Source organism: Tyto alba, unplaced genomic scaffold (genome assembly GCF_018691265.1).
Source record: "Tyto alba isolate M040663 unplaced genomic scaffold, T.alba_DEE_v4.0 Super-Scaffold_48, whole genome shotgun sequence".
In the NCBI taxonomy this organism is placed as follows: domain Eukaryota; kingdom Metazoa; phylum Chordata; class Aves; order Strigiformes; family Tytonidae; genus Tyto; species Tyto alba.
Window position 1 is genome coordinate 2,601,322 of NW_024881324.1, and position 21,377 is coordinate 2,622,698.

At 44.9% G+C, this 21,377-nt stretch overlaps 1 protein-coding gene and 1 long non-coding RNA gene across 3 annotated transcripts in view; one reads left to right on the forward strand and one right to left on the reverse strand.

The window, feature by feature from the left end:
* The first annotated feature begins 4,075 nt into the window (after positions 1-4,075).
* On the forward strand, positions 4,076-20,800 carry LOC116963179. The gene is made up of 6 exons (XR_004407998.2): positions 4,076-4,592; positions 6,318-6,772; positions 7,431-7,537; positions 8,977-9,139; positions 20,383-20,564; positions 20,696-20,800. It is a non-coding gene; the product is annotated as an uncharacterized LOC116963179 (long non-coding RNA).
* RECK (reversion inducing cysteine rich protein with kazal motifs) overlaps positions 15,148-21,377 on the reverse strand; it is a 66,028-nt gene continuing 59,798 nt past the window's right edge. For both annotated transcript variants that reach the window (XM_032998918.2, XM_032998920.2), the window contains exons 20-21: positions 19,903-20,058; positions 15,148-16,407 (exon numbers count right to left, since the gene is read on the reverse strand). In XM_032998918.2, coding sequence (XP_032854809.2) covers positions 16,192-16,407; positions 19,903-20,058 — 372 coding nt within the window. In that variant the 3' untranslated portion in view covers positions 15,148-16,191. The remainder of the gene's footprint in view (positions 16,408-19,902; positions 20,059-21,377) is intronic.

Genomic DNA, 21,377 nt, shown 5'->3' on the forward strand with positions numbered 1-21,377 from the left:
GCCTCAAGTCTCTTTGCAAGTGTTGCTCTTACTTTGCCTGCTTACCCGTTAAATGGGAGTAACAGCTTTTCTTGCCATCCTGACATACTATGTGGGTGAGTATCTTAAAGACTGTGAGACCCGTAGGTATTTTATGCATCGAGCTGCCCAAGTAAGCCACGTATGGAACAGCTAACGGTGCTTATTGGGCCTGGACCCTTCTGGGAGAAGCATCTGATTGATTGTATTATCAGAGTCAGTGTCATTTTGGCTTACAACCCGTTTGCAAGTGAAAAAGATACTAAGTTTTGAATGATGTGAGAAGTTTCTAAAGCAGTACTGCTGTCCATGTGCTGTGTGGGTATGAGACAGACCTGCTGAGGGAGGCAGCTGTAGCTTAAAGCAGCTCAGCCATACTCAGCGTGGTGTTGTGCATAGATCTGTGGGGAATGAAAGGGCTGCAGTGAGAGCTGGGGTGTGGAAGTCTTCCAGGTGTGATGGCTGTCGTCTTGCTGCTCACCAGTTCTCAGCTGGCCTACATCTAACTGGTGTTATGTCATACGAATAACTGAAGGAGGATGCACGGAAAAATGCCAAGGCACCAACTTGAGTGCGGTCAAGTAGTATTAATACATGAGTAGCAGAAGAGAGGTTATAGAGAAGCACTGCAGGTTTTCAGTTGTTCTTTGCAGAAAAACAGTGGAAGGAGTGAGAAGCTCCCCCCACTGAGATGTGGAAGACTGTCTCTTGTGGACCGGGCTCATTAGCTGTACTGTCATGCATGTGGTATGCTAGAAGCATCACCTTTTAGAAAAGGAGATGCAGAAAGGATACTCTTGGAACCTCTGTTTGTCTTTGGCACATGAGGACATAGTTCTTGACCACGCAGTGTGAAACCCTTTCAAGGTCATGGAGGATAAGTGCCCTTAACTTCATTTATTAAGTCATGTTGCTCAGCAGATACATGCAGTGTCATCCATCTGCCACAGGCCTGGCATCATATGCTATGCTAGAGACCGAGGACTGACTGACAAGATTTTTCAGAGCTCTCAGAAGTATCCTCTCCTGATCTGGGCAAAGAATTAGGGTTGCGAGGGCATCACTTGCCCCAAAACAGGTAGTTCCGTTCGAAAGCATTGGCAGCCTGCTGTATGAGTTGCCATGCACGTGATCGAGTTCTGTCTGATTAATGCTGCAGTGGCTGCAGGTGATCCTCAACAGAGCTGGAAGTGTAAGGTCATCAGTGATCCTACATACGGCACTGCGCATTAGCAGAGATGGAAGGCAGGGCAGGAGCAGTACAGCTGAGTGTACTCTGTCTTGGCTTGCTGATTTTGGAATAAGAGCTCATTTTACAGTAGCTTTTAAGACTGATGTTATTTTTGATGTGAAAAGTCTATTTAAACTTGTTAATGGAAGGAAAGCTGTCAGGCAGCATTGGTGTAGGGAAGAGCCGGTGTGTTATTTGAAGAACGTGACTGCTGGGATTTAAACCACCACCACCATTATTTATAAACACGCGTGCGTAAAGGTTAGCTGGCATCGGTTTGCCTGCTGGGCTGCCGCTGCTCAAGGCCGGTGCTGACCGTGGCAGAAAGGGGATGAAGTGTCCCCACCGCGAACCCAGCGCCCGGGTGCGGGGCCGCGAGCGGCGGAAGCGCCGAGCGCGGTTTGAGCGGAAAGCGGCCATCGAGACGAAGGTGAGCGGCGCTCCTGCTGAGGGGGGGCTGCCCCTGGTAGGGAAGGGGAGGAGGGGGGGCTGCCCCTGGTAGGGAAGGGGAGGAGGGGGGGCTGCCCCTGCTTCCCGCCTGTTGGTGGGCAAGGGCTCCCGGCAGCAGCGCCAGCGGGGAGGTGAGCCCCTTCTCCCACCAACGGGGCAGCTCCCTCCATCTTGGGCAGTGCTGCTCTGGAGGCCCCACTCGCGGCATTTCGGGTGCTGTTACGGCATCCGGGCCCTCGTGCCAGAAAGTACCGAGAGGAACGAGCTGGGAGCAAGCACAGCGCAGGGCTGGGCAGCCTCTGTCAGGAGTCTGGCCCACTGATTTTTGCAAAAAAAAAAAAAAAAAAGATTAGCCTGGTGACAGGCTGGAGGTCTGGGGGCACTTGCTGCGGTTGGGGTGTGGCGGCGCGTTTTCGCCTCGGCTGGAGGAGCAGTGGTTTGCCGTGGAGTGGGAGCCCTCCCTGTTAAAAACGGTGTGAGGGGTGGCTGCTGCGAGAGGACAGCCAAAATGTCCGCACCTGAGGGCGCCTCGCGCTCGCCTTCTCTTCCTGGGGCGTGTTTGGAGGGCCTGAGTTTCGCCGAACCGTGGCCTCGGGTGGGGGCAGCTTCGAGCGGGTCCCTGGGGAAGTGAGGGGGGTGAGGAGCAGGGGGGGTCCCTTGATGGCGGGGGGCTGTGGGGGAGCGGGCAGCGTCGTGGGGGGAGCCCCTCCATGGCACAAGGCCGAGCTGGCCGGCGCTGCCGCTGCTGTGGTTTTTATTTTTTAATTGAGCTAAGTAGTGAGACTCTAGCGTTTGTCCTGATTTGATAGAACTTGAGGGACAGAACTTTTCTTTTGCCAAAGTCTCATAATTTGAGGCGCGAGGCCGAGCTGCTGCACCGAAGGGGCCTGGGGCTGCCGGGGGGCCACATCTCCTCGGGCAGAGCAACGGCTGTTCTTGCAGGTGAGACCTCTGCCACTGGATTCTTCTGGTGCCATTTCTGTTCTTTATCAAGTGTATTAGAAAGCTCGGTCCGGAGGCTTTCTAATAAAAATGATTCAAAAAAAAAATCATTATTCTCAGAAGTAAAAGGTGACATATTTATAAAATAGAAAATGTTAAAATATTCTAATAAAAATGATTCAAAAAATTGCGCATACGATTCTGAATGCTTTAGTTTGGGGGAGGAGGGGATGACTCAGAACAACAACAGTAAAAACCTATTAACAGTTTAAGGCTCTGGGAGCCGGCGGGGGGGAGGGGGTGTGTGTGTATGTGGTGTGGTGGTATAGAATTTAGCAAAAAGATGTATTTAAACAAACAAACAAACAAAAAAGGCATTTTCTCAGAGCAGAGGTGTGTCTGTGCTTCTTGCTGTTGCCCTAAGCCACATGTACCTCTGGGGCAATGAGGTAAACTGCTCATAGAAATACCTCAAAGTGGTGTTTTCGCGCTTCCTATCTGCTTTGTATCTGGTTTTGGAGTAGGTGGAAAAGAAGTGGGAGCTATCCTCCAGATCTGTTATTTGCATAAAACTTTGTGCTACTTTGTGACTGATGATTGTTAGATCTTCTTATGTTTTTGCTGGCCAGATTTTCAGGCTGTAGATGGAGTATTTGCATCATGCTAGGAAATACAGATTTCTCTTTGGGAAATCTGCAGCCATAAAGCCTTTTGATTACAGTGACGTTACTACTAGATAATGTTTAGCTGGTGAGGCCTGCCCTGTTTCCTCTCTGTGTGTGGAAGGAGGTGGATTTTTAAAGGAATGGAAAGGGCAAAGATTTACACAGGCAGTTTTAGACAAAGGAATTCACAAACGCAGTAACCAGACCCAGCTGAGATAAGAGGGGTAAGCTCTGCTGGAAATACTACCTTGGTGACAAGCCCTGAGCAGGGTGATAAACACTGCAAAGGTGATTTTTTTTTTTTTTTTTTTTTTTTCCCCTCTTTCTTTTTTTTTTTTTTCTTCCCTCCATAGGGCTAAATAAAAATATACAGTTTGTGCTTGTATGGCAAGTCAGCTTCCCCTCCCTTACCCCGTGACCATGAGGGGTCTGAGCTGCACTCTGCAACGCAGTCTGAGGCTTCCAGAAGTTGGGTCAGAGGACCCTGGGAGGAGAGACCTTCTCTGGAGAATGGCTGGGAATAACGCTGGGCGCTATTTTAATCTGAGACTCAACGTGCATGTAGCTGGGGGGGGGTGGTTTCAGAGCAAGCACAATCCGCTTGCGCTGCGACCAGGGCAGGCAGCCCCCAGAGACCACCCGGGGGGGCTGCGAGGCAGAAGCAGAGGGCCGGGTGGGCTCAGCCCAGCGCAGGGGCGTGTGTCCCCCCTCAAACTTACATCCTTTTTTCTTTTCAGCAGCGGGTTATCTACGTCGTGGCCAGGTGCTCGCTCATCCAACAGTTCAGCCTTGCCGTAGCTGGAGCGGGGGGACGCTGCGTGGCCATCGGCAGGGGCAGGGCGTTCGCTTCGTGGGCTGGGGAGGGATCCTTGGCTCCTCACCAGTCTTCCCAGTCCTGCCCTTGCGGAGGCCCCCGATACCAGAGAGAAAATGCTGATGACATCCACCGGTTGTTATTCCGATGTTAATATACTAGTAATACGCAATGTCCTTTCTGACTGGTAGGCGGATGGTCCAGCAGCTTGTGACACTGCCAGACACACTGCGGAAGCTTTGGCTTCCGTTGTCCTTCCTGGTCTTCTCGGCTGACATCTCCAGCTCTAACTTGGTTTCCTCATTTGTTGTTTTTTTCCCCCTCTTCTGAATTAAGGCAGTAATGCTGAATTCACTGTAATTCATTATATTTTCATGTCTGTGTACATGAGTTCCTTGAACAACCAGCGTTTTCTTAAAGAAACCTTAAAAATGCTCTCTTCTTTGCTCACAAGGATTGAAACCTTGAGAGGGTATGTATGTGTTTATGTACCTATAATTATATATACCTATAATACCTGTTGAAATGCCCATTTAAATTAACTTTGTAGATTGTCAGTGAGAAAAATTATTTTTATGGAGTTGGCTCATTTCCATAGTAACAATTTAATACATCCATATGTGTCTTTGATGTCAGGTGTGCTTCTCAAAAACCATTCGAAAGCGACATGCCAGTTTAGGTACTGAAGAATTACATTCTTAGGGCAGTCTGGAATACTTTCCGATGGGCATCTGCAGGAGGAAGTAAATTTATGTAAAGCCAGAGAGACTTATCAGGCTCACGCAGATTTGATTCTGAGAATGAAGTGGCCCAGAAGATAGGGCTGAAGCTGTAGAAAAGTGCTAGCTTTTGAAAAAAAAACTGAAAAAAAAAAAAAAAAATCCCAACCAGTTGCATTCCTTCTAAATTAAAAGCAGCTGAAATGTAATTAAACTTACGCTGTGATGCCATCTATGGGATTTCCGTGGGGAACACAGCCCTGGCCATAATATTTATATGTTTAAACTTAGAGTTGAAGTTTTGTTTTAAAACCACAAGAGCACAATGTCCCCCTGAGTGTATCAAAATAAGTGTTTCCCACACTGTACCTAGCTATTTCTGTCCTTAATTTAAGGAAAGTTATATTCCTTCTCAGAAACTTTGGTGTACTGCCTTCAAGAAATATAGATCTGAGCCAAACACCTCATACAACTTAGAAACTGCTTTCAGTTCCTGTTACAGTTCACAGAAGTGTTTCTGAAAAGACCCTTAGCATATACTAGATCTGTCTTGTTAAAAATCATCAAAGTAATACAATCTATGAAAAGTCTTTTGAGTTATTGAACACATAACAGCAGTGATTTCCGAACCTAAGAAATTGATACGTGTTCTGGAGAGGATTTCTGTATGAAGAGATTAGCATTTTGAAGCCAAAAATAAATCCAAAGCTTTAACACAAAGAGTCCAAAGTGAACATCCTGAACCCTAGACAAGTGATCTGGGTGTTAAACGTTCAAAGTAGAGACATCTGGGTTATGGCTGTGACTTTTTCGCTCACCTGTGAATTTTGGGCGAGACCTTTCATTTAACAATGCAGGAAAGGCCATAATTAATACATGAGGAAAAATACGTACCTTCGAGAAATACTTAATACGTATATAATACATTTTCAACTCACTTGACTCTCTTCAACCACAGTGCTATTGTTACTAAATTGTGGCTTGAATTCCCCAAGTGTAATCCACAGAGCTTTTGTTCAAGTCGAGAGGGCTGCTGGATGTTTAGCAATTTTTATTCTGACAGGCAAGGACTGGGGAGATTCAACCTTCTTGCCGAGTCGGTGCCATTTTTTTTTCTAAGGTGTCAAATACCTGCCTGGTAGATGCAGCACAGCGCCGTGGAATGGCTACAGGTGGGTTGGATGCACAAAGTAAAACATTTCAAAGATATTTGATATTCGTTACGTGATATGTGTTGCTGCAGTGGAATTGCTGAGTTGGAATTAACTGGCAAAGAGAAAATATGGCATGGATTAGAGCTTCAGATACTGGAAATAGCCACATTTTAAAAACAAAAAATAAGCAAGGAGACGGGCAGAACTGTTAGCCTGAATAGTGCTAATTTTCAGCTACTCAGAGCTTTATTACAGAATCACAGAACGGTTGAGGTGGGATGAGACCTCTTCGGATCATCTAATCCAACGCCCTCCTCCGAGCAGGGTCACCTGGAGCCCAAGACCGTGTCCCATCAGGAGCTGAATATCTTCGGGGATGGAAGATCTGTGCAGCCCCTCTGGACAACCTGTGCCGCTGTCTGAGCAAGTTCACGGTAAAAGCGTTTTCTTGTGGAATTTGAGGTTTCTCCTTTGTGCCTGTTCCCTCGTGTCCTACCAGCAGGCTCTGCAGAGAAAAGCCAGGCTCCCTCGTCCCCAGTCCCTCCCTTCAGGCATCCGTAGCGTTCGGTGTGGTCCCCCCCGAGCCCCCTCCAGGCTGAACAGACCCCGCTCCCTCGGCCTGTCCTCAGACGTGAGATGCTCCAGCCCCTCCATCGCACTGACGTCTGCCAGCTCCCTCTGTGCTCACGCGTCCGGCTCCCCCAGCCCGTGAACGGCCACGCTGTTTAAATGTGCCCTGACTACGCCTCTCCTGATACGGACCTCTCCCCTGGCCCCAGGTACCCGGTATTTCTGAAGCCCAGTCTTACCACTAAAGCCTGAGGTGAAGGTGGCCTTGATTGAGTACCTCGACCTTCGCTGTGCCCAGTGTCCCCAGCCCCCCCCGCTGCATTTCACAGCAGGGCCACATTTTCCTTGTGCTCTTCATGTACTTGTAGAAACCTCTTTGGCTGCTCTTCACGTCCCTTCCCAGCTAGATCTACTCGAAAGACTAATCCAACCATCTAGTAGCTGGTTCCCTTCAAAGTTTTCCTCAGGATACCTGGCACTCAGCAATGGGCAGTTTTACCCAGTTGTGCTTTCTATTATTGTTATTCTTAAATTTTATTACCCAGTTGTGCTTTCTATTATTGTTATTCTTAAATTTTATTACCGTTATTAAACTGTTTTTATCTCGGCCTACGAGTCTCCCCCTCCAATTCCCTCCTCCATCCCCTGGGCAGGGGGAAGCTGGCGTGGTGCTGCCAGCTGGGTTCAAACCACGATAGTGTGTCCCTGGAAAACTAGCATCTATCAGTAATAATGTAATTAAAAGTCTATTGCAGGATGCAGTAGCACTTTATCGAAGATCAGAAGCAGCTGCATATGCATTTACTAAGAATAAATGTTCCTGCCTATGATCTGCTATGAACCATCTACTGTGCTGTTAAAAATCAGAGTATCGCTGGATGACACGGGCACTACGTGGACGCTGTTGATGCCTTTCTCTTCATCTGGCCCAGTTCGTGTCTGACGTACAACACCGTTGGGCAAGGGAAACACAGGTGAGCTATTCAGTTTTGGAAATTTTATTATGGCTTTGAGAGCAAGTACTGAATAATTGGTTAATTTCCAGAGTTTGTGCCAGTGATGTTAACTCAGTCTGATTATTATTGTGGGTATTTTCTATTTTATTTTATTTACTTGTTGAGTGCAAGTGTGAGTGTGCTGCTTCTACCTGCATTACAGAAAATGAATATGAGGTATAATGGACCATGAGCTACACCATCACAGCAAGAAGAGTCGCAGTAACGGTGACATTTTGTGCTTCAAGCAGTGCTTCTGTAATACACGTATCCTGGACACAGTAACAAGGATGTGAAAAGTTCAAAGAGAATTCCCGAGTCTCTGGCCCTTGCCCACTCCCATGCTGTCTGCCTCTGAAGTTTTTTAAACACTTGCCAAGAGAAACTTCTCTCCCGGAACGTGATGGATGCGTATTACCGGATTTGTAATCAGGCCCATGCATAATTTTGAGTACGCTTAAACCTGGCTAAAAATTGTTCTAAGAATAACGGAAAGCATCCTGGTTACACGTGCCACTGTTGAGGTGATGCCCCATGTTCCTCGGATCAGTGAGAACAGCTCTCCTCTGACCAGAGCAGGCACTCCTAGGGCGCAGTCTTCCTTTCCCCACAACACGTGTTTAAAATACTTCAGAGGACTCATCCTGAACATGCTGATTTCTCTCCGTGGGCAGTACGGGAACCGCAGGTGGCTAGTTCTGCTGCAGACCCCTGTGGTTTGCCTAGCTGAACGGCTGGCAGGTTAACCCAACTGCAGGTTCAGCTCTGCTACAGGAAAGCGTTTGGTGATCAGAAGGAGACGCTCACCTCAGGCTTGCGAAACGGCAACCCCTAGGGAGGAAACGACAAAATAACGGAGTAACCTAATTCGGTATTGTTGCAATCAAGACGGGCGTTACCTGTTTTGTCCCCACACCTAACTGGCCCCAGGGGACCTGTAACTCTGCTCCCCATCCTGCCCTGCAACCCGTTACAGCACCCGTGGGTGGGAATAGTCGCTGTCTCTTTTTTTTTTTTCTGTTGGCCTTTGTAATAAGCAATCTGCTACAGGGTTTCATTCCGCTGCCTCTTCCTGCCTGTACGGTTCCTCCTGTTGCAACCTTCCAAAGCTAGAAAAGCAGGATTTCATGATATATTTCACGATATGATTCAAGACCTTAATTTCACTGGCTTTGACTGAAGTGCTAAATGTGGGTGAGAGTGTGACTGGGGTGCTCAGAGTCACAACTCTATATAGCCTGTTACTACCGTGGTGGTCATTAGTTGTAAAATAATGAGGGCAAACCTGGTACTACACAGAAGAAGTAGGTACCTGTTACTGCAATACCATGTTTTAAATACATTGTGGATTTCTAGTTGGGTTGAGGTAAACACTAGCAGGGAGTTCGAATAGCTAACTCAGCTCCTTTTTTTTACAGCGTATCATAAACAGGGGAAGTTACACCTGGCACCAGAATTCAAACAGAAAGTTGTGGAAAAAAAAAAAAAGGAAAAAAATAACACAAACCAACTTGGAGAACTTAATTCATGACTTGCAGTGTGGGATTCAACAGTGGACTACGCCGTGTCGTGCAACCACAGGTGCGCTAGCAGTGCTAACACACAAGCTTACGTTGCAGGTTGGAGGTAAGACAGGTATTTTACTGCTAGTTAAATATTCTGCAGTTTTCAAATTAATTGAATGGGACAGAGGAAGAGAGCTGCTGTGGTAATAAAGCATTTCTGCGCACAGTAGTGTGCACCCAGTTGAAAAAGTAGTGCTCATAGCTACCAGATACACAGGGGGATATCTGTTAATTGTGCTGTAACATCAGGTTAGTTAACTCCTGTAAGACAAAGTGGTGGAGCACACACAGTTGTGTTTTCATCAGAGGAGGGCGCTCTGCTGAAGAGAAGGTCAAAATCTTACTACATCTGCTTGTAAAGAGCAGCTTTCTCTAAATTGCTGTAAAAACTACAGAGGCAAAGTTTTTTGTAATTTTTTAAGTGCTGTGTAAGAAAGGTTCGTTTGTGCTGGCAAGTAAATGTTCAAGTCACGGCTACTGCAAGTAATGGAAAACCACACAAATAAGCTGAAAATGATGGTGGGGAGCTACGTGATGATAGGAATTGTGGAAAGCTTCCAAGAATATGAAAAAAAAAGAGATATCCATCTGTTTTCATATTCTTAAAATGACTGTAACGAACCCTATGAGCAACTCTCCAGACTTTTCCAGCTGTGCCCATAGTCTTCGCTGTGCTGCAACAAAGCACACAGGCAACAAGGAGGAGTGATTAAGGGACGTGGCCTATAATTTATGTAGTGCCGAGTGCGTAACTTCAGGTTAACCATAAGCTGAAGAAATAATCAGCAAGTCCAAATAACGTTTTTCTTTTGGGGAGTAAAAAAAATAATAATAAAAAAAAGGCAAACTGCAGAAAATTCAGTTATAAAAGCTTTGTAAATGCCAACTTACAGTGTTGTGGTGGTATCTGGTGCCTTTGGGAAAACTAAGTTTCAATCAAATGAGATTTCTGAAAACAGGGAATCTAAACCGACTGCTTTTCCATTGCACGGAGAAGGCCACGTCTGATAATTTTTTTAAAGCGCAGTTCGACCCAAGGCTAAATTCTTTCAAACCAGTATTCTATCCAACACTGCGGTTATTTGACCAGACACTGACAATTTCCATGCTGGGAACTGCCGAGGGTACCACTGCTGATGAAACCTGTGGAGCCCAGCACTGGAATTAAGGATCCAGGTTGTCTCAGACTGTACTAGAAGCATTCAGGGAGCAAAGACACACATCCTCTCCATATTGTGTGGGAAAATTAAAGCCTAAGTTACGTTGTCTTCACGGCTGGTCTAACCTGACCTAGATAAACTGAGTTCAAAATACCATAGCTTTACTTTTCTTTTCTGGTTTTGAAATGGGAATTTGCATTTCTCGTCTCTCCTTTGCTTCACCTGGGGCTCGACCGAGCCCTTAAAGCTGAGGTTCAGGGGCGCAGTAAGTCCAGTATTACAGGGATGAGCAGCACTTAAGAAAAGGCTCCAGCCGTGAGATGCTGATCCAGTGTACGTTGCTGCTTCACAGCTTTTAAAAAAAGCAAACTGCACAACTCGACTGATTTAAACGCGTGCATGGAGAACGCGTCCGTGACACCGTTTGTCTTCCAGCACAGAAACCCGGCCGGCTGCTCGCCCTGTCTTGTTTTCTGGCCACTTCTGGTCCGGGTGAAGGTCGCGCTCAGCCGTCGCTGGTGACAGCTCACTTTCTGCACAGAATTAAGGGCTGCAAATATTTAAACTTACTTTCTTATGCCGGAGGAACCGAGTCCCGGCTGGGGGTCGGCGGCTGCTCCTGACTAACAGCAGCACTCGTGCTGGTATTTGGAAGCTGCTCCTCCTGCCCTGACCGGGGTGTTGCAAACTCCAAGGACAAAAAGAACTGCTGCGGGTGGGCGTGCTTGAAAAATGCAACAATGCAGAGACAGCTTTTTCACCTTTTTTGCATGCATATAACCAGTCAACACCGTGTCTGGGTGGCGTAAGACATCAAACAGTTTGATTCTGCATCTTTGGTGGGTTGCCGTTTGTGCTTGAAATCCGAGCTTAGAAGTATTGACCCCCAGCATCTGGATTCTTTACTAAAATAAATTGCTAAATTCTCTACAATGGCCACATGTGCTCTTCCTGAAGAGGCTGATACAGAGCCTGATACAGGGCACTGTGAGATAACTATGTTTATACACATCTGCACGTATATATCGGTGTGTATGTATGTGGAGGTATGTATGTGCATGTGAATATATCTTTATGTATATTTATGGATGTTACTCCTGCTGCTGCAGTTCAAAAATGGCTTGAAAAGTAAATCTATACACCAAACAGTAGTAATAACCCATCGACTCATTCCACTGCCAGTGAACAGGGCAGAATTGTAGCTGACCGAGCTGAAGAGCAGGCTTTAATTTCAAAGCTGCCACACCAGCAGAAGGCTTTGCAAAAAAACTCCTGTTCTGCTGCGTATCCTAACCTGCAAATTAAATCACTGAACCCACTAGGATTACTCAGAAGTGCTTTAGAAGAAGAGAAGCTTACGAGGAGAATCAGAACTGAAAAAACGGATTGAAAACCTTTGCCTGCATTGCAGCTGACGCTGAGCTCCAAGCACAAAGAAGTAAACTGAGAAACCTTACCACGTCCAACAGAAAGCGTTTGCCAAAACACCAAGGTGGCTCTTTACAGCAAGAATCTGTAGGATTATTAAGTACTGTCATTGCTACAGAACCGTCAGCACCCTCTGGCTCAGGTTACTGTCCTGCTGGACGGGGCCCAAGGAAGCAGAAACCAGCGTTGAGGAAGGCAAATCAGGGAATGCTTCGGGGGAAGAACGGATTTAGTCTGTTTTAAGCATAGACTGAGATCTGATTAACAGGTATCTGCTAATACAACAAACTGGAAAGTCATTTCTAGGTTCATCGATATGTTATGTATACCTATGTATAGTAATCAGAGCTGTGCTTATATATATATATATATATATATGTTGAAGAGCACACTTCTGATCATCTAATGAAAAACGTCAGGTTAACATTTCTTTACTGAGGTGATGATAAGGTTACTGCATTGTTTCGTGAGTTCTGGCATCCTCAGGAAAGGCTATCCTTTATTTTTTATTTTCCTTTATGTCCTAGGTACTGCAAGGAAAAAAACCTCACCCTTTTACAAGAGCTTTTACTTTTTAAGCATTTTACTGTCTGATATTGTCCTGGTTTTGGCTGGCACAGAGTTAATTTTCTTCCTAGTAGCTGGCACAGTGCTGGGTTTTGGATTTAGGATGAGAAGAGTGTTGATAGCGCACTGATGCTTTAGTTGCTGAGCAAGGTTTAGACTAAGTCAAGGATTTTTCAGCTTCTGGTACTGCCCTGCCAGGCACGAGGAGCTGGGAGGGGACACAGCCAGGACCCGAAGGAGCCAGAGGGGTATTCCATCCCGTATGATGTCATGCCCAGTATGGAGACTGGGGGGAGTTGGCCAGGGGTCAGCTGGTGGTGAGCAATTGTATTGTGCATTGCTTGTTTGGTATATTCTATTATTATTATTATAATCATAATTCTGCCTTCTTTTTTTGCCCTATTAAACTGTCTTTATCTCAACCCACGAATTTGACTTTTCCTTTTTTCCCCAATTCTCTCTCCCATCCCACTGGGTGGAAGTGGGGGGAGTGAGCAAGGGGCCGTGTGGTGCTTAATTGCCTGCTGGGGTTAACCCACAATGCAGCTCAATCTTTTTTCCCAATGCTGCTTCTTTTGAGGACTCATTTGACTAGAGGGTCACCTTACAGTCCAGACATCAAATGTGAAACATCCAGGCCACAGTCTTACAAAGCACTCCCTACGTATATTTGCTCACGCAAACGCTCCCAGAGCTCCCTAGAAATAGCGACGGTGTTGAAAAGTTTTGAAATATACTTTGTTATGTGTGAAAGGGAGACCTGGAAAAGTGTCCTAAAACTCAGTAAGGATTTATAAATAACGCTTTACCTTTCAGTCAAGATACGCACATGCAAACCCCCAAGTTCTGACAAAGGGCAGAGCAGCATCAAGCTAGAGCACGAAAGAAGAGCGGGGCAACGAAGCGATGCTGCGGCTCCAGGCGCCGATTTCATGCCCTGCCACAGACCCGACTGTTACCTTCTCTGAGATTCAGAGATCCCAGCTCCCGGCAGACTCAAAATGTGCAGGAAGTTTAAGCCAGAAATCTCGTGCTCTTCTTTGCTCTGCTATTTGCCCCCGTGGCTGATCCACTCCCAGGGCTGTAGGACTGGGCACTGCCGGCATCGCCGCTTCCCTGCCGCCCTGTTGAGAAGAGCCAAACAAAACCAGAACTGAAGCATCTCTCTGGAGCCAATTATTGACATGAACTCTGGTTTCCAGCAGACGAGCAAATAACATTTCGTAAATGTTTCAGCTGGGCCCTGTTATAAAAGCAACAAACAGGCTTGTGCTGCTTTGAAGTGCCCGTCTGCTGTCTCCATTCCTCCTGAAGTGAACCCAGATTTCCACACAGATGGTGACAGAGCAGCTTTAACACTTACATGGAAACCCCATCGGAAACCTCCATCAGCCTCGTTCCCATTAGGTTTGATTTTTGTAACTCGCAAGTGAAACTGGGCTCAGTTTCTTCCATCTTTTCTCTTGGTTAATTAAATTCAAAACCTGTAAGTAAATAGTTTCTTCATTCCTCTGAGGTAGTCCAAGGTCTTGAGAAAACCTAGAAAATACTGAAGTATTTCCTGTCATCCAGCAAGAAGAACATGAGCCCTGTACACTTCGGATGCTGGACTTATGTTCAAGAATTTAGGATTATACAACATCTCATTGGTTCTGTACATATTCAACATAACCACTCAAAATCTTCACCCTTTTCTAGCAAGTACTGGACGCTCACATGTGAAGTAAAATATCTATGGGCTTAAATTCTGCTTTTTCCAGATTGATCATACAAATTGAGGCAACTTTTTGGTATTACCTTGCATTGAAGAAAGTCTTCACAGGTGTAAAAAAAAAAATAAAAATCACTATATATTCTGGTTCCCCAAAAGGCATGGTTTTAAGCTCTTAACTGATTTTTCCAGTGTGGCACATATGTATGTATTTTCTTAAGACAGAATTCATTTTAATAGGCAGCAGACTGCTTCAGCTAAAGCCTAAGCAAGCTAACAGGCTACATGTTGAAGAGATACTTGTTAATGATTTGGAAAAAATAAGGAATTCAATACACCATCTGAATTGCAGGCAGTTTCTGGGGAGATCATCTAAGGCATTTCAGTTCAAAAAACTTTTCAAATGCCTTCATAATACTCGTGTCCAAGTTTCTAAGGCCTCCACAGAAGAAATTTCAGAAACAGATATATTATCAACATATACAACAAGTTTTTTGCATTGAGACTTCGATGATGACGTGCGCGAGTCTTCCTGGCACATCTCTGGCAAGAATGTTGCCAAAGGTTTCCTGCATTTGTACTCAGCTACCAGAAGTACTCAGAAACGATGTACAGAGTACAACCGCACTTAAACTATAAAAGTGCTCTTCCCTCATTAAGAGACAAACGAGAAAGAAAAGCAAACAGTGGGGGTTTCAAAGAGACTTATTCCGTCAGCTTGAACGTACACACACCCAGCCACGCAGTTTGCTGCGGGGGAGGTTGAGCCTTAAAAGTTTAGGTATAGGTTAAGTCAGTAGTTCTGTCCTCAAGGTTTGTGCAGATTTCCAGCGGTAGGTGAGAGAATTCTCTTCCCAATCAAACCAGACGGTGACTGGCACCCAAGAGGGTCCGTCCCTTAAAGACATCCACGTTCTTCGATCGTGAACCGAGCCCGACGCTCACAGCATCAACCTACCTGCGAGTGACAGAGGTTTGGTAAAACCCCTCACCCTCAACCCCCCTGAAACGCCCTCTCTTTGGAAACGTTAAACTGTGAGAGTTGTGAACGTATGTGACTGCGGTTAGTCTTAGGTGTTGACCTGAGAGAGAAAGAAAAATGTATGCTGTATTGCAGAGCTCTATAAAATTGCATGCATAGAAGGACACGTGACAGTGTTTTATTAAAATAAAAAGCTTTAATACTTTTGCATTTAAAAGATTTAGCAGAAAATAACTGCTACAAACACGCTACAACAACATACATGTTCAAAAAGTTTTCAGTGCTTTCTTTCAAAGTTCAGAATTTTGGCAAAAATAAGTTCTTCTGTATATACTTCAAAAGTTGGCTATCGTAATACTGATATAAAATACTTCATGTAGACTAAGGTCAGGTGCATAAAATACAATAAGTAATAAAACATACTGTTTGTATAAACATTTAAAGTATAAAATTTCATTAGATAACATGCAAATACTGCAATATTTTAAATGGCACTTAAATATAGATACTGAGATTCTTTATAATTTTGCATCCAATATGAGATTCTGAAATGTACACAACTATAAAAAGAACATATTTCTTCATTGAAGTCAGGTAATAGTATAGAGCTTGATTGTCATCTTACAAGCATTAGGCCCAACATCCTGCAAATCTTCACTAGTCCAAGTAAAGACGTCTACTGAAATAGGCCCTGGGCTAGTTAGTTTTCTTCATAATAAAATACGAAAGCATATTTACATGAGAATAAACTCTTAAATTTTTGGTAAGGTAATTAAGTAGCAGCAATTTGTTTCTTCCAAAAATGATGTTTCAAATAGGTGCATGCTTTTTGTTGTCACCGCGACACATCTGAATAACATAAAATTAACATTCTTCAATAAACTCAAAACACTGTTTTGTTCATTGCTGAAAAAAACCCTGAAACCCTTTAAGATCCTTTCTCACAAAAATCATAAATCCATAATGTCAGAACCTTCCAGGGCACTTTTATGTTTCCAAGACCAATGGAAAACAAGCTAATTGTGCTGAAACAGTCATCTGGCCAGTACTGAATAAAAGAATCATCTTTTCACATTATTCCAAATACTTTTAGTTCTTCATTGAGAAACATTAGTTTATCAAATCTTCGACAGTTTTTGTTTTCTGGTTCAGTGATCAACAATTCTGAATGTCCTTCACAATATAAACCGCCGCAATACTCATGCATATTTTCTAAGCAGTTATATATAATATATTAATGCTGAGAAGGTGAATAAAAGGCTTACGAACAGGGAGTGTGGAACAGGCACCACTTTAACAGAAGGAGAAGAAATGCTAAACGAAACTTGTACTTGAGATGCAATTAGAGCTGACAGCGGCACGTGTGATGCTAATGTTGGACTGTCTGAATTTATCAGCGACTCGATCTTTTCTGCTTCTTTATTGCAAGCTTCAATCTAAGAAAAAAAAAAAAAGTTGTTATTTCTCTTCTTGCCATGTAAAATACCAATGCAAAAATGTTGCTAGATAGCAAAATTCAAGAAAGAAAATCTGAGTTCTCCCACCAGCACATAAGACATAATTTTGGGGAATATTCCTTAGAAAACATATTGGTGGTCTTACCACACACTTTGGTATTAAAAAAATTACCGTGTGTCCTGGTTTGGGCTGGAATAGAGTTAATATTCCTTTTCAGGGACTAGATGAGTGCTGTGTTTTGGATTTAGCTTTGGGTTTGGTATGAGAAGGATGCTGATAGCACACTGGTGTTTTCAGCTGCTACCGAGACTCCAAGGACTCTCCGACTCCCCCTGTCCTGCCCGTGCGCAAGGGCACAGGGAGCAGGGAGGGAGCACGGACAGACCACCAGACCCAAACTGGCCAGTGAAATATTCCATATCATGGAACGTCGTGCTCACTGTATAGAGGAGGGGTGGTTGGGAAGGAGCTCTCTCTCTCTCTCATTTCCAGGATTGCGACTGTGGGATCTTGGTATCTCGGGGTCGCTGGCCGGGAACGGGCTGGGGGTTGGTCAGCGGGTGGGGAGCAATTGCATTGCCTGTTTATATATTTATTTTTGTTTTCCTCCATCATCGTTATTGTTCTCGTTTTATTGCCATTATTTAACTGTTCTTATCTCAGCCTGCGAGTCTCCCTTCACCCCTCTGATCCCCTTGTGCCCATTCCCAGGTGGGGAGGGGGAAGGGAGGGTGACCAGCTGCGGGGGTTGGCTGCTGACCGGGCCCAAACCACGACACTGTGGAAGCCCTGAATAGCAGCAAAAGGGAAGGAGGGAAGCCACATACAAGTTATCCTGGGTGATGTGTTTTAAATGTTGATGCCAAAAAGCTCACAGTAAATTATAACTAAAGTAAGTACCTCTAAAATTGAGGACTGACTTCCTGATTGATCAAGACAGTGACCTAGAGTCTGCAACAGTGAAAAAATCAGGATTTTCTACTTATTGGGCTTTTACTTCCAAATCAGGACAAACTGATTTATTTTCTAAGAAGGGAAGAGAAGAATGGAAGTAATAGGAAAACCTGCGAAAACCCAGGTTTCTATTCCCCCACTGCCATGATGACAATGATGAACTGATGTGGGAAAATCCCTTTTTTCCACCTGCTCCTGCAACCCAGGGAATCAATTTAGTACCATCTCTTGAACAGCTTTGGAAGCTGCCTCTGGTGAAGTTTTGTCCTGGTTTTGGCTAGGGTAGAGTTACTTTTTCTTCTTAGTAGCTACAATAGTGCTGTGCTTTGGATTCAGTATGGGGTTTGGGATGAGAAGAGTGCTGACAATACACTGATGGTTTCAGTTGTCGCTGAGATTTCAAGGACTCTCCACCTCCCCGTGTCCTGCCCAGGTGCGGGTGCACAAGAGGCTGGGAGGGAGCACAGCCAGAGCACTGGGCCCAAACTGGGCAGTGAAATATTCCATAGCATGGAACGTCCTGCTCGGTATATAGGGGGGTGCCTGGGAAGGAAGGGGTTCTCTCTTGCTTCCAGGAACTTGGCATTTCAGGATCACTGTCCGGGAGCAGGTTGGCGTATCAGGCAGTGGGTGGTGAGCAATCGCATTGTGCACTGCCCGTTTGGCCTTTCTATTGTTGCTATTATTTTATGACAATTATTAAACTGTTTTTACCTCAACCTACGAGTTTCCCTTTACCCCTCCGGTTCCCTCTGCCATCCCTGGCTGTGGGGAGGGTGGGCGAGCGGCTGCGGGGTGTTTGGCTGCTGGCCGGCTTCAAACCGCGGCAGGTTTTAACGTAGTATCTGGAGGCCCAAAGCTTTGAAAGTTGAGGAACTTCTAGCTCAGCAACGGCCGTCCCCAGTGGGACGAGCGGCTCCTCGCTGGCTTGAGGTGGCCCCTCTGAAATCAGAGTCCTCCTCTCCGCGGGAGCAGCGGTGACAGCAGCTGAGCAGTTGACAGCACGTGCTGCAGACGGAGCGCGGGCGGGCTAGGTTGGCAAGGCCCCACGCCTTGTTTCCTAAGTCCTGGTAACATTTTTGGGCTGTTTCTGCTAAAGGAGGAGGCAAGCTGGAGCCGAGTTGGACGTAACAGGGTTGGCTCCAGTAGCACGGGCAAGCAAAATACACACAATATATCTGCCTGAGCAACAGCTCCCCGATTAGACACTGCAGCTTGCAAAGTTTACGGCAGGGATTCCGTCCCCTCACTCTGTACCATAACTTTAGCCCACCCCAGAAACCATACTGAGCATGCAAAACGAGACAGCGGAATTCAAGTGGAAGTGGCAAGCAGCCATCAGTATAAAATAAACCACAAGGAAACGAACCTGCCTGAATTCTGTTTGTATTGTAAAAGTTAAGAGAGAGACGGTGGGGCAGGTTTTCTCTCCCCTTCCCTTTCAAAGCTAAATCCTTCCTTTTACACTAGGACACATCGACATGTCGGGTAACAGAATGAACCGGTCAGAGCACCCAGTCTGCCAAGGGACTTCATTGAAAGTGCTGTCAGCAGGGCCAGGCAACACTATTAGAAACAACCATAAAATGGCAAGGAACGATGTTCCTCTTAATAGGAAGAAGATATCCTTGCTGGTCTTGCACAGGTTAACAAACAGAGAGTAAAAATGAAGCAAAGGCTCCAAGATAATAATAATGCAAAATACATCCAACGTCTCGTTCCCATTGCTCTGAACTGCTCCTAAGAAAATGCTGTAAGAGTTTTGAGCTGCATTTGTCTGTTTACCTTTAGAGTTTAGTACTGTGAGCATTAGGTTCTTGTTCGCTAGCGTGAACTAGCTATGACACAGCAAGCTGGGCAGCTTGTTGGACTGTTATTTCCTTTTTAAGGTCATAAGAGCATTTTGGGATCTTTTTACCATAAGGTGGAAAGGAATATCAAAACCCGGATGGTCTCAGAATATTAGCAGATCCTCTCTGGTGTGAAATACTGCTTAGCATCAAGACACGCACAATGCATGAATATGGTATCAATACGTCTGCTGTGCTTCAGCCTAATTTCACATCTATTTCAGTCTACTTTTAACCCTGACAGTGGAGACAAAGGAGTACCATTTCATGCACAAGTATGCATTTATTATATTAAGTGGTCATTCAGTAATTGAACTATTTTCATCAGTTTGTAGTTTTCTGTTATTTTAGCCAGAGGAAGTCGAGCCTTCTGCATTTATTAATTTAAACCCCAAAATACTTCTCTATCCTTGGCCTTCCTTCACTTCCCCCCCTGCTCTAGTTACCCACACTCAAAAGCCTCTTAGCAGAAAAGCAGCATTCTCAAGACACATTTTACCATCCATAATACTAGCTATTTAGATTTGAGTCACTAGAGAAATCCCCATGTTATTCAGTACAGAGAAAACCACACAATTTTAAAATGGCTGTACTGAAAATAGTAAAGTATGCACATAAAAAAAATGAAGTAAATCCACGCTGTGTAAACAAAATAATGACATTGTCTACCTGCAGTGGTTTGGGGTTCTGATCCACAGGAATGATGAGAATCACAATTTCGGATTCTATGCTTAAGTATCCAAACACATCACACTGCGGCACGGAGACATGCAGGCGGATTTTTTCAAGTATGTCAAGTACTGTTATAGGCTTTTTATTTGTTACCTGGAAGAAAACAAAGAACTTCATGGGTGATGTGGTATTATGCGAAATTACATTTCTCCTCTTCAGTTTTAATAACCTGATGTCGTGCCAGACAATTTGTTTCAGCCACTAGACTACTCGGTTCTAATCTCTAGCCAAAAAACTAGATGACGCAGTGATTCTAAGACATAATTCTAAAAAATGAGTCAATGATTCTAAAAAACTCCCCAAAGCCACCCCCCAAAATGCATTAAAAAAGTGAAAGGAAGAAAGGGAAAAGGTGATTTACTACTTAAATTAACCACGGTTTCGATATGCATGGTGAGAAATGGTTATCTGTTGCAGCTGCTTGTACTCCCACGCTGAGAAACCAGAGGCAGAGCAGCCCTACCAGCTGGCCCTCCTTAACCTCCCCAGAACCTGCTCCAAGGGCCACCAGAAATGAAGAGCTACGGCTTTGTGAAGACAGAGGTATGTCTGTACACGTGGGAACGTGGGGCATTTCCAGATTGCCACGTAACTACCAGGTAAATAGAATTTTTTCCTGAAGTTCTTATCGCTGTTCTGCTATCTGGATCTGACAAGCAATGATTTGGCTGTAGATGCTCAGTCTGTTTAAGGACTGCCACACCTGAAAGGTTTTGCACCTTTTTTCCAGGTCACTTCTGGATGTGTTGAACACTACAGACACCGACAGAAAATACTGCCCTTGTGACTTCTGGTCATTCTGTTCTGTTCTCTCTTCTAGCTTTAGCTGCAAGAAATCCATCCTTACTATCTCACTGTAGCTTTGTTTCTTTTGAGACTGCTGGTACAGGACCTTAACAAATAGAATTCTGGGCAATCCAGGTAGATTACATGAATCAAATTTGCAAGGTGTCACACAACACTTTTTTTAGCAGATTTCTGAGGGATTTTCTTCTCATAGCCCCATTAAAATGTAATCTGACATGCTGACTGACCAGCAAGCCCTGTTTGGTCTGAAAAAAGGAGCACATGGATACTTTAAGGATGACTGACAGTGTCAAACCCGGATTTTAATCTCTTAGATTAGAAATCTAGTAATTAGATTAGAGTTGTAGCAGATCTCTAATGCTTCTCTGCTCTGCATAGATGCTGACTTTTGTTTCGTGCTCTCTTTATAAAAAAGGCTGGAGGGGTAGGGGGAGGAGAAAAAAAAAAAAAAAAGGTCAGATTTATAGAACTCTCCAGTAATCGAAGCAGCTTTTTCTCATGTGAACCACCTGTCTGAACTCAAACAGCCATACCTTACCATTCCTTGCCCTCTTGGGTTGTTTAAAGTGTACGCTAGCGTTTCTAGCAATGCAAAGGGAATGCTG